This window comes from Acomys russatus, chromosome 4 (assembly GCF_903995435.1).
Source record: "Acomys russatus chromosome 4, mAcoRus1.1, whole genome shotgun sequence".
Classification (NCBI taxonomy): domain Eukaryota; kingdom Metazoa; phylum Chordata; class Mammalia; order Rodentia; family Muridae; genus Acomys; species Acomys russatus.
This window is the reverse complement of record NC_067140.1, coordinates 81,755,997-81,769,010: the sequence shown is the minus strand read 5'-3', so window position 1 is coordinate 81,769,010 and position 13,014 is coordinate 81,755,997. Positions and strand designations below refer to the sequence as shown.

Below are 13,014 nucleotides of genomic sequence, written 5' to 3'. Positions count from 1 at the left end.
CTCTGCTCTTTCAAATGAAGTCTTGTGCTTTCTCCCAGGGCAGCATCTTCTCCATGCACACACTGTGCCCCACAGCTGGTGTGAGGGAAGGTTTCCCCTAGCTCTCCAGTCTCACACTGAGCAGGCTTAGTTGCTTATTGTTTCGGGTAGATTAGCTGCTGTGCTGTAGCATGCAGCGTCTTCCTCCTCCTTCGCTGCTCTACTTCCCACACAGACTTTATGTTGAGTGTGAACCGACTCCGCTGTGCTGCAATCGTCTGGTAATAATTTGGAGAAAAAAGTTTCCCGTCTAAATTAAATGAAGACTGGTAGTTTTAAAGTTCACCATAGCATCTTGCAGAAACTCCAGCTTATGTTTCATATTATTCCTGGTCATGCAGTCGGTTCTGAAGAGAAAGTAGCTATGGATAATCAGTTAAAAGAACGACGGGTTCCCCGATGTGCTGATCGGTAGTAATACCTAATTTCGATTTTGAGTGTGCTGTAATGGATTACCATATAGATGCAGCTGAGCACTGAGCATTAAACAGAGTCATGTGTTTTCCAGAAAAGTAATATTTGTTCACACCGTGTGGCTTTCTTGAGTTTTTTTTTTATTTTACTCTCCAGTGAAACTACAAACAAGATGTCAATAGCTTATGTGGCATTCACAGCAGTGCAGCTTAGAATATCAGCTGCAGTGCAAGAAATGCCAGCTTGCATTTGCCTCACCAAAGATAGGCTTCATGTGGGACTTCTGAGGCACAGGCTTAGCATTTAGACTAGGTAGTTGTGTTTGGCTTTGTATTTATTGACCCTTATAGGATTTAATCCATAAGAAACAGCCCTCACATTAGTGTACAGAAAGAATTCAGTCTCTGATTTGTATTAAGTTCTGTCGTTTGGGGAATATTCTTTTTAAAAAAATATGTTGTTTGTATGTGTGTGTATGTGTGTGCACGCATATGTGTAAGTGTATGTGTGAATGCATGTACCATGGAGCACATGTGAAGGTCGGGCCGACTGTGGAAGTTCATACTCTCTCCTTCCATCATGTGTGTCCTGGGGATTGAACTCAAGCTGTCAGGCTTGGTGGCGAGCAAATTTATTTATTAATCCATCTCACAGGTCCTTTTAGAAATATTATTACCTCAGAGCTTATTTTTAATATCCTTAAAGTAGACCCATTTTATAAATCTGAATAATTTTGAGAAGTAATGGTGATTGTCCTGACCTGACTCTTAAGTGAATTGGAGATGGGTTTCATGATGGACTTGGACAATATGGAAACATCTTTATGCTCATCTATTTGATGCATTTTCTGTTTTCTCATATTAAAACGTGCTTTCTGTTATATACTAATAAAAGAAAACCAACTGAGGAATATAAATATGTGTTTTGGAAACTGAAAAGTGTGACTGAATGCCAGTTTGGTTTCTGTTAAAAGACTGGAGAGCAGTGGGCGTGTCAGCCATTAGATCAAGACAAGACCCACCCTGAATCTTTTTCCCGTTGATTCAAGGTTTCTCTGTGTAGACCCTCAGTACCCTGGAACTCACTCTGTAGACCAGACTGGCTTTGAACTCAGAGATCTGCCAGCCTCTTCCTCCCCAGTGCTGTGGCTAGAGGTGTGTGCCACCACCACCCAGCTCACCCCAAATCTTTATTTCACCTAGCACCTTCTTGAATAATGGGATCCAAAGGTGATCCTACCTTGTAGCTGGGAGCCTTCCTTGAAAGAGAGTGCAGGAAAAGTGTGCATTTGCCCAGGCAAAACGAACTGTTAGGAAGCAGGCGGCAGAACACAGGAGGACCTCAGAGGGACAGACGTCCATCTGTGCAAAGCCACTGCCAGCTGATGTGGGAAACAAAGCTAGGGAGCAGCTGGGCCCTGAAGTAGGGCACACTTCTCTTAAGGCTCCAGCCCTTTAATCTGACGAGAGTAACCTAGTTAATAATTTAAATATTTCTGTGGCACACAAAAGGATGTGTGCTCAGATTTTCCTCCATCTGCCACCTACTGCAGGAGTGGTGTCAGCTGATAGCCTCTGCCATCAGTCCCTTCAGACTTCCAGCCCTGGTCACACTCTCTTCTCCAGGAGCCTGGAGTAGAGGAGCTCACTGGTAGTTGCTTGGGGACGTGCTCCCGAGCCTCCTCTCAGCTGGTCGGGGCTCCCCTCTCCACGGCTTCCTTCCCATTCCTTCTCAGTTCTACACTTCTGTAGCTGTTTCCTGTAACTCCACTGTACCGTATTTTCCAAAGAACTTGTCTTTCAAAGATTACTGTTAATTTGTTACTAAAGACAGTGACCTGGGCCCTGTTGTGGATAGGTGGCTCTTGAGTTGTTTGGTCCGGCAGCAGTGTAGACATGAGTCCCTCATTTGTAGTCCAGTTACAGAGTTGACGGTGCTGGCGCCCTGCTCCCTGTCTTATCTCTGTGGGCACTTGCTCCAATAGACTGTCCTCCACAGCCACGGCGTGGGATGGGCTGAGTGGAAGGGCCTTAAAGATTAAATCCTTCTGGTAGGACAAGGCTCATGTGAGTTCTGATTGTCCTATAGAGCAAGGCTTCCTAAATTTTTTCTACTCATGACTCCCTTTTGTGTATTTGGTGGCCTACACCTTTAATCCTAGCACTCAGGAGACAGAGGCCAGTGGATCCCTGTGAGTTCAAGGTCAGCCTGATCTACATAGTAGGTTCTAGAACAGACAGGGCTTCGTAGAGACACCTCAAAGAGGGAAAAAAAAAAATCAGCTATGTGTCTGTGTGTATGATGTGTATGTATGTGTGCGTATATGTTCATTTGTGCATGCTTATGTGTGTGACTGCAGGTCACATGGTGTGTACTTGGAGGCAGAAGACAGTTGTTGGTTCTTGCTCTCCACCTGGCTGAGGCAGGCTCTCCTGTTCTTCCCTGCTGCTTACGGCAAGGTGACTTCCAGAGGCTTCTCCTGGCTGCCTCTCCTGCCCTGCAGGACTGCTGGGGTTACAGACTCATGCACCTGCGGGGTGCAAGAATAGGGATTTTCACCCCACGGTGATATTCCAATGTTTTATTAATGCCAAGAGATATATTTTGACCCCCCCTCCTTTAAAAAAAAAAAAGAAGAAAAAGAAAGGTTGTTGCTAGGCCAGTGAAATGGCTTAGTGGGCTAAGGTACTCGCTGTGAGCCTGACACCTCTCTCCCAATCCTGTTACCGACAGGTTGTCCTCTGATCCCTCATAAAAATATGATGAATATGTTAAGTAGTTATATTAAAATTAAAAGGGCTCTTATAATCTAAGTATAATTTACCAGAATGTGCTCTAGAGTTTGGGGAGAGGGGTTCATTCTCGTCAACCTTTTGGATTTTTTTTTTTCAAGCATGATAAAAATTTAAAAACTCGTTTGAGAACCATACATGATTATAATGCATTTTAATCAGGTCTACTCCCTTTCAGACTCCCCAATTCCTTCCTTCTCCCCTCCCCCACACGTCCCCTCCCCCACACCTCCCCTCCCCTACACTCCCTTCTCCCATACTTTCCCTCCCCTACACTCCCCTCCCCCACACTTCCCCTCCCCCACACTTTCCCCTCCCTCACACGTTCCCCTCCCCCACACTTTCCCCTCACAACTTCATGTGCTCTGGTTTTAAACCCATGCACCGTGCAGTGCTTCCTGCATATGCATAGGCGGGGGCCCATCTATTGGAGCGCAGCCCTGAAGATGGTGACTCTCCAGTCCCCAGCAGCCAGCTTTTGCTAATGAGGGCCACTTTAATTAGCTAGTCCTCGTGTGCTTCAGAAGTTTGTGCTTTCCTAAGTACAATCTCTCTCTCCTTTTTTTGCCCCCCTGAGACAGGGTTTCTCTGTGTAATGGAGCCTTGGCTATCTTGGAACTAATTTTCTTTCTGGTTTTTTCTAAAACAAAGTTTTTTCTGTGTAGCCTTGGCTGTCCTAGACTTGCTCTGTAGACCAGGCTGGCCTCAAACTCACAGAGATCCACCTGCCTCTGCCACCCTAAGTGCTGGGATTAAAGTCCTGTGTCACCATGCTTGGCTTTATAATTACAATCTTAAGACCTACTTGTAGGCCTTAAATTAAAATTTATTTATTTGTGTTTTGGGGGGGAGTGAGTAATATGGGCCTATCATAAAATGTATTTCATTTGTTGTTTAGTTTCTTTTTATCTTTTTTTTTTTTATTTTGTAGAAAATACTGCAGTTTCTACCTGAACGAATTTTCTTTCGATGGCATTACCAGAGCATAGGTAAGATGAAAGCAAACAATATATTAGTGGTCTGGATTTCTACCAGTTGAGATTTCAGCAATGCCTTATGTAGCTAACACCATCAAGATGACTTATAAAAAAAAAAAAAAAAAAAAGGCATGGTAATTAAAATCAGATCACCACAAGAGTGCAGAGGATAAGTAACTGTGGAGTGCTCAGCCCTAAAGGGTCACTCTATCGTGTCTCCTGCCCCAAAGCCTCAGGAGAGATCGTCGAAGACTCAGATGTGGAAGGGTTGCACGCGGCAGAGCGTGGGGAGGCTGTTGTAGCCTGAGCTCACAGTGGCTGCAGTTGCTTACACAAGACCTGCACAAGATGGAGCTGTTAACATCCTAGGATGGATGGAGGAAAGGTTAAGCAAAGCAGAGGACATGAGGTTTGAAGGGAGCTATGGAGGGAGGGGACAACAGGAGTTGGAGCGGGGAGCGGGAAATGGAAATAATCAAAAGAGATTGTATAGGTGTATTAAATTCTAATGAATAAATTTTAAAAGGGCAGATCTCTTTCTTACTCTAAGTGTGCCCTTGGAGTTGTAGGCCACGGGCTCCCTGTGAGCGTGGTAAAGATGCACAGGGTCAGGCCCCAGGCCGACCTCCTGAGCGTGGTGCTCTCTCAACAAGGCACACAGAAGTATTCCTGTGGGCATCAGGTTGAGAAGCACTGGTCTAGAGTATTTTCTTAAATAATTGTACATTATTCTTTACACAGAAAATTGTTCTTCAAGCCTGCATTATTGATTCAAAATTCCCTCGTTTGAATACTTTAAGATGTGGCAGCCAGAGGGAACTTGAAATAAAGCAACGGCTGTTGTTCTGCATCTGGTAGCAGTCTGGGCTGTTTTGGGGGAGGTACTGTGTTTCCAGCCTCAGGTGGGAAAGAGATGTGCACATTTCTCCAGCTGGCCGGTCCGGATGAGAACAGAGGAACCCACCCATGGGATCCTAGGTTCCCTTTTACTCAGGAACCTTAGAGTGCTCAGGTTGAGGCCATTTGTTAGGCGAGGCTGCGGTCTCACCGGGAAGGTGAACATCCGCCAGATGTTACAGTTCACTCTTTTAAAATGAGATTTCGGAAGCATGGAGGCAGAGGCAGGCGGATCTCTGTGAGTTCGAGGCCAGCCTGGTCTACAAAGTCCAGGACAGGCAAAGCTACACAGAGATAAACCTTGTCTCAAAACAAAATAAAACAAAACAACAACCAAAAGCAAAGCGAGACTTCTGGTACCAGATGGCAGTGAAACTCTGGTGTTCCAAAAGCCTGTGATGGTAACCCAGTGTTACAGCTCTTTGGACTGGTTAATCCACAGTATTGACGGCAGGGATGTGGGTGAAAGCCCAAAACCGACTGAACACCTCATGGCAGCCACGGGTGGGCTTCAGCAGCTTCCTGACCATGCCGTGCCGGTGCACTGTGGGATCTCATGGCTGCCAGCAGCGTGTTTGACGGGCAGCCAAGCTCCGGGCACTCCAGAAGCTTGTGGAGGCCTCAAGGGAGGAGGAGAAACCCTCCTTGAGCCTCAGCCAGTCATGGTGAAGGAGTGGAATGATTTGTGAATCAGGGAGCAGTAGGAGGGGTTTTGAGGGTGAGTATGTTTGATTAGCTGGGGCTAGGGGTGCCAGCGACACTTGATTCACATGTAACAACACGGCCCTATCATAAGAGGGGGAAAGCAGAAGTTAATTATCCTGTGGGTGGAGGAGGAATTCCAGGTACAGTTAAAGGTCCATGATTGAAAGTCAAGACATCACATTGGCATAGGGTGGGAGCTTGCTGAATTGTTCTCATCAGGAAAGGGCTGGCCTTGTCATCTCCCTGAGGGCTATGTGATGCTCCTTAGAGGTTCTGGGGTTCTCCAGATGAGGCAGAGACGGAACCCCACTGAGAAAGGGTATCCATTGTCTTACACAGAGTTCAGAGGCTATCTGAAATGCCGGACTCGCACAGCGTCAGTGCCATCCCTTCTGCCCAGCTCTTTACATCTGACAGCACAGTTGCAATTTAAAATGCCCAGCCTCATAGGGTATCGAGTCTCTTCTTGGTAGCCTGCTATCCTTCCTCTGAGTGCCACCAGGTCTCTCCATCCAGGGAACGTGGTCAAATATGAGGCACCAGAGTACGTGTGAAAGTCATACCCCACTCTCCACTCAACTGTGGAGAATGTCCTGTCATATACAGGGGGAGGAGGTCCCCCTCAGTCACAGTCATAGGGGAGGGGAGTAAGGGGAAAATGGGAGGGAGGGAGGAATAGGAGGATACAAGGGATGGGATAACCATTGAGATGTAATATGAATAAATAAATAAAATAAAATAAAATAAATGTCAGGTTCAGAGTTAAACAGACTAATCCCTTTAAAAAAATAAAATAAAATGCCCAGCCTAACTAGAAGATTCTAGGCTATCCATTGTGAATCCTGCACGTGTTTTAAAGAGTTCCTGCTTCGGTCCTTTTACCTGTAAGAATCTGCCACATGATACAGTGTTTCATCCATATGGGATGGCTGCATTGGAGGAATGAATGAACCTTGGAGTAGAATTTTACTTTATTTGATAAGTCATGCAGTCCAATATTTATTGAGAGAGAGAGACAATCCTTTGGGGTCAGCAATGAAGAGTATGTCGCCGTTCTTGCTTTGCATGGGCCTCTTGTCCCTTAAGGTAGATAGATGAGAAAAGTAATTGCAGTGGGATTGTTGCTGTGAGGGGAATATAGTGGGAAGAGAGACGGAAGGTCCAGTAGCTCTTCCTAGAAGAGTTGAGAGACCCTTCAAGAGAAGCCCCTTCTACCCGATCCTTGATAGGTGGACAGGGCCTCCTGGTTGGGAGAGCAACATGTACAAAGTCCAGAACCTAAAAAGATGGAGATCAGTAGATATTCCAAAATTCAGAGCTCCAAATTTAATTTAGGATTGTTTCTGTGAAAACAGGTAAACTCTTAGAGAAACTGAATTCTAGTTTTGTGTTACAAAATTTAAATTTAAAGAAAGATAAAGTATGTATATTGTATACACCCGTGGAGCTTGTGACTGTATCATTATATTGAGAGTGTCTTAATCTTTAAATCTTTCAGATAAGCATCTGAGCAAGTTTGCTCTAGCATGTCTGCTTAACTGAAGCTTTGCAATTATATATTTTTATAGGTAAATGTTTAAAAAATGCCAAATGCAAGCTAAAGAGGCGCCCTGGGGATCTGAGCTCCATTGTGCGGGATGAGAAGTGAGTGAGAGCCTGGGCTTGGCTGTTCAGGAGCAGCCGTGTCTAACTTGGTTTATAATGTTGGTAGGAAGACCACATTTGTTTGCTTGTTTGTTTGTTTTCAGATAGCACTTCAGACTGTCTGAAGATTAGTGGGCTCATCTCAGTGTGAGTAAAACGTGCTAGACACTCTGAAGATTAATTTTGATTGTGTTGTGAAACCTTACAAATCCTCTAGGCACTGAGTAGTATTCTTTAATTTTGTCCAGTGTCAGGAAATGAGTTAAAATTGCTGGCACAGTTTGTTGTTTACCCAGTTTGGTGACATCAAATCAAGGATGACTGCAGCCTCGGGCTTCCTGAGCTGGGCGTCACTGCGCTCTTACGTACGGGACATGCAGTGCTGTCTGTGCTGGAGGAGTAGGGTTGCTGGCATACGATCAGTTCCATATAAAGTCATTCTTCCTTATCACTGATGCTTATATGCCTAATGCTCAGGGCAAGTAGAGGGTTTAAAGATATTTTTGCAGGATTAATCAAATCTAGTAGTCACTGTCTGGCATGTGTTAGAGTCCTTCATCTTTAGGCTACATATACTTTGGAGTCAGACTTTCTTTGAGTTGTAAAGATTTATTTTATTTTTAGGTGTGTGTGCGTGCACGTGTGCGCACACATGAATGCCAGAAGAAGGAGTCAGATCTCCTGAAACTGGAGTTAGAGGTTGTTATGATCTGGCCGATTCTCTCTCTCTTTCTTTCTTTCTTTCTTTTTTGGTTTTTCGAGACAAGGTTTCTCTGTAGCCTTGGCTGTCCTAGACTCGCTTTGTAGAACAGGCTGGCCTTGAACTCACAGAGATCCACCTGCCTCTGCCTCCGAGTGCTGGGATGAAAGGCGTGCACCACCACGCCTGGCAATCAGACCGATTTTCATAAGAGCAGTAAGCACTCTTAACTGCTAAGGCCTCTCTCTAGCCCTTTATTTTGAAATTTAGATTGTCACTGTGTGTATTGATGTGCAGTTACAAATAACTGAGAGCATCTGCAGGACTGAATGTCTTTGTAACACTCCTACGGGCCTAGGCAACGGCCAAACAAAGTAAGCTATTGGTTTTGGGATTTAAAACCTGAATATTTAACTGACTATGGAGTAACCAAGCTCCAAGCAGCCCCGTCCGATGTGGCTCACACAGAGGAAGGGTTCACTTTTCACAGCCTTTTGGATCTTAGGGTTGTTGGTGCGAGGTTGTTAATTTGTCATCATACGTATTCATGTCTTTTGCCTCTGGCATCCTTTCTAGTTAACTTGAATTTGTTAAGCAGTTATTTGTCACTTGAGGTCTTGACTGAGTTAACAGTAGAAACTGAAACTGTAAGTGACCCCCAGGTGTCTGAGGAGTGTGGTACGTCATGACCAGCACAGCCTCATGACTTGAGTGCTGTGTCTCCCAGGTGCGCCTGCGTTCTTGACAGTCAGTGCCTGGCATCCTTGCCAACGGAAGCCTGTGCTGCACAGATCCTGGTCTAGAACTTGATGTTGTAACAGTGCAGCACATTGTCTCCTGTTACAACTGCATTCACTACACAAAACCCTGAAATAAAGCAGCCTCCACTCTCAGCTCTTCAGTCTACCCAGGTAGCCACAGTTTATCAACAGCTGCCACCACGCTATGTCTACTTCTTGTCCCGTCATTTTACTTGTCAGTAGCAACCAGAGGCATTCTGTTTTTCTTAAAACAATTTTTAAAGGGAAGCAATAGTTTGCACTTCATCCTTGTTTTAGGTTTTACTTTTTTGGTTTTTCAAGACAGGGATTTTCTGTGGAGCCTTGGCTGTCCTGTACTTGCTTTGTAGACCAGGTTGACCTTGAACTCACAGAGAACTGCCTGCCTCTGCCTCCCCAAGTGCTGGGATTACAGATGTGTGCCACCCTATCCAGCTTAGGTTTTACTTTTAATTTATTTTTTATCAGAGGGGCAGTGCAACAGATCAGATGGTAAAGATGTTTGCCACCAAGCCAGATGATCTGAGTTCAACCCCTGAGACTTACAGAGAGAAAACTGACAAGTTGATTTCTGACTTACAACACACACACACACACACACACACACACACACACACACAATTTAAAACTAGCTTTTTGCTGTAAACCAGTGAAGTGGGAAACATATTTCAACTCTGTTTTTTATTATGAAGTCAACATGGGCTCATTCTCCGGGTTTATAGAGAGGCTCTGCTAACTGATGGTAACCCTGACTGACTCTTGGGAAAGTTCCATGGCTGATAAAAAATGCAGACGTGTTGAAGCTTTTCCTGTAGTCAGGTTTAAGCTTGTAAATTACAGTGGCTAAAGCAGCTGTTTGACAGTAAATGAAAGTTGCCAGAGAATGGTGTGAAAAAGGTGACGGCAGCAGAACAGGGATGTTTGAAGTGAGAGCAGGCTGTACAACTTCCTTGTATGCCCATGTGGCATCAACACAGGACTTAGGTTCCGTGAGTGCCTTCTTTGAAATATGTTTCCGCTCATGAGCATCCACAGAGAGGTTTCTACCTGGTTTACAGTGCAGTGATGCCTGTTTGTTTAATGGCTGAAAAGCTGTACTTGAAGTGTTTTAGAGCAAGTGTTAAACATAAGCAATCTTTCATCTTGCAGGGATAGGACTCAGTGAAAAATGCATGGCTGTGCAGTATTTGGTTGTTTTATATATATGTCATTACTAAGTCTAACTTATCAGACCTGTTTCTCTCCTATAGTATAAAAACCAAGTGCATAAGTAAAATGAGAAATAATTTTTGACTTTTCAGCACTGTTGCTGGGTTTATGCATGGGCCTGCCGGTGCGTTCCACACTGTCACTGGGTTTATGCGTGGGCCTACCGGTGTGTTCCACACTGTCGCTGAGTGTATGCGTGGGCCTACCGGTGTGTTCCACACTGTCGCTGGGTGTATGCGTGGGCCTGCCAGTGTGTTACACACTGTCGCTGGGTTTATGCGTGGGCCTGCCGGTGCGTTCCACACTGTCGCTGAGTGTATGCGTGGGCCTACCGGTGTGTTCCACACTGTCTCTGGGTTTATGCGTGGGCCTGCCAGTGTGTTCCACACTGTTGCTGGGTGTATGCGTGGGCCTGCCGGTGCGTTCCACACTGTCGCTGAGTGTATGCGTGGGCCTACCGGTGTGTTCCACACTGTCGCTGGGTGTATGCGTGGGCCTACCGGTGCGTTCCACACTGTCGCTGGGTGTATGCGTGGGCCTACCAGTGCGTTCCACACTGTCGCTGGGTTTATGCGTGGGCCTACCAGTGCGTTCCACACTGTCGCTGAGTGTATGCGTGGGCCTACCAGTGTGTTCCACACTGTCGCTGGGTGTATGTGTGAGCCTGCCAGTGTGTTACACACTGTCGCTGGGTTTATGCGTGGGCCTACCAGTGTGTTCCACATTGTCGCTGAGTGTATGCGTGGGCCTACCAGTGTGTTCCACACTGTCGCTGGGTGTATGCGTTCGCCTGCCAGTGTGTTACACACTGTCGCTGGGTTTATGCGTGGGCCTACCAGTGTGTTCCACACTGTCGCTGAGTGTATGCGTGGGCCTACCAGTGTGTTCCACACTGTCGCTGGGTGTATGCGTGGGCCTGCCAGTGCGTTCCACACTGTCGCTGGGTTTATGCGTGGGCCTACCGGTGTGTTCCACACTGTCGCTGAGTGTATGCGTGGGCCTACCGGTGTGTTCCACACTGTCTCTGGGTTTATGCGTGGGCCTGCCAGTGTGTTCCACACTGTCGCTGGGTGTATGCGTGGGCCTGCCAGTGTGTTCCACACTGTCTCTGGGTTTATGCGTGGGCCTACCGGTGTGTTCCACACTGTGGGGCGGGTGAACATAACAAGCAGTTCCTGAGTTCTTGCCCCTCGGGTCCTGCCTCTGAGGAGCTTGAGTGGAGGACCTTTCCTGTTTTCTGTGCAGTTGCTGTCCCTCCCACTTCCCTCTCCCCTCAAGGCTGGGCCTCCGGTACACCTGACACCAGGACTCTCTTACAAGTGCCTCATGGTCTGGATGAGCTAACCAGGGCCTTATTTGTCTCAGTTCATAAAGGAATGGCTGGGTCATGCACTGGGAGCTGGGCCAGTTCTCCTGGCTCAGCAGCAACCCCACGGGTGGCCTTTTCTTTCACCTCCTTGTCATCTGAACCTTGCTTTTCTTGGGGACTCCTCTGTATCCTCAGGAACACGGAGACGAGGTCATGGCCTTTCTTTCTTTAGTTCTAATTCTAGACGTGATTCAGGACCCCTCTCTTTGGACTGTGCTAGCTTGCTGCCATGTTGTCTCGTCTGCTTTTTTTCATGGCGTGTTCTCCCCGGGGCCCTTCTTCTCCGTCTGCGAGCGGCTCCCTGCCCTTTGTTAGCATATGGGTATCTGTACGAAATACCTCCTTGTGAGTTGTTTGTCAGAGGCCGCAGACGCTCCCTGTCCCCACAGATACAACCACCAGTGCAAGCCACAGTCCTGGAAGGAGCTATGCAGAGTCCTGGAAGAAAAAAAAGTATCAACCATCTTAGCCAGTTGCAAGCCTTCCACACCATAGTGCTCACCTGCCAGACAAGGTGTGCCCACTCTAGTTCATAGCCCACGACACTCACAAAGGTCAGGCCTGACAGTGCATGTGTGTGTTGTCTCACGCCCTCTGGAGGTGGGTGACACTGTGAAAACTACACAACCAGGAGGCCATTCCCAGCTCAGTTCAGCACGGTTTCCTCTTTCTCTTACACCTGAGGTGTGTGGTTTCTTCACTAATAGGGTCTTATCGTCTAGTTCTGGTGGACAACCAAGAAGAAGGTAAAAAACTTGTGTTGTTTGGGGCCCTCCGGGGCCTCTCATTTCATGAGACTTTTGTCTTTTTGGGCCTGGATGACTCACTCAGTCTAATTTTTTCCCCAGTTCTACTCATTTACCTGCAAATTTATTTTTCTTTAAACTGAATAAGATTCCAATGTATATATGTACCAGATTTTTATTATTCATTCTTCACTTGATGGACAGCTAGGCTGCTAGGCTGACTCCATATCCTACCTCCTGTAAATGGAGCAGCAGTGGAGCGGGTGCACAGTGTCTCTGTAGTAGGAGCAATCAGTCACTTGAACGCTTTTAAAAATTAATTAATTAATTATTTTATGTATATAGTGCTCTGCCTGCATGTACACCTGCATTCCAGAAGAGGGCATAACATCACAGTACAGATGATTGGGAGCCACCTTGTGGATGCTGGGAATTGAACTCAGGACCTCTGGGAGAATAGCCAGTGCTCTTAATGGATGAGCCATCTCTCCAACCCCATTTGCACTCTCTAAAAATAATTTAAAGGGTCTCATAATCAAAAGTACTGCTATCTTTAAAAATATCTTTTCTCAGCTGGCAGTGGTGGCACAGACTTTTAATCCTAGCACTTGGGAGGAAGAGACAGGTAGATCTTTGAGCTTGAGGCCAGTCTGATCTACTGAGTGAGTTCCAGGACAGCCAGGGCTGTACAGAGAAACCCTGTCTCAAAAAGCAAAAATAAAACAAAGGGAGAAAAAAACCCA

General features: G+C 46.3%; 1 protein-coding gene across 1 annotated transcript in view; it reads left to right on the top strand.

Annotated features, from left to right (window-relative positions):
• The window catches only part of Ralgapa2 (Ral GTPase activating protein catalytic subunit alpha 2), a 282,989-nt gene that overhangs the window by 63,608 nt on the left and 206,367 nt on the right, over positions 1-13,014 (top strand). Inside the window, exon 4 of the mRNA XM_051144780.1 lies at positions 4,177-4,234. Within this exon, the coding sequence (XP_051000737.1) occupies positions 4,177-4,234 (58 nt within the window). The remainder of the gene's footprint in view (positions 1-4,176; positions 4,235-13,014) is intronic.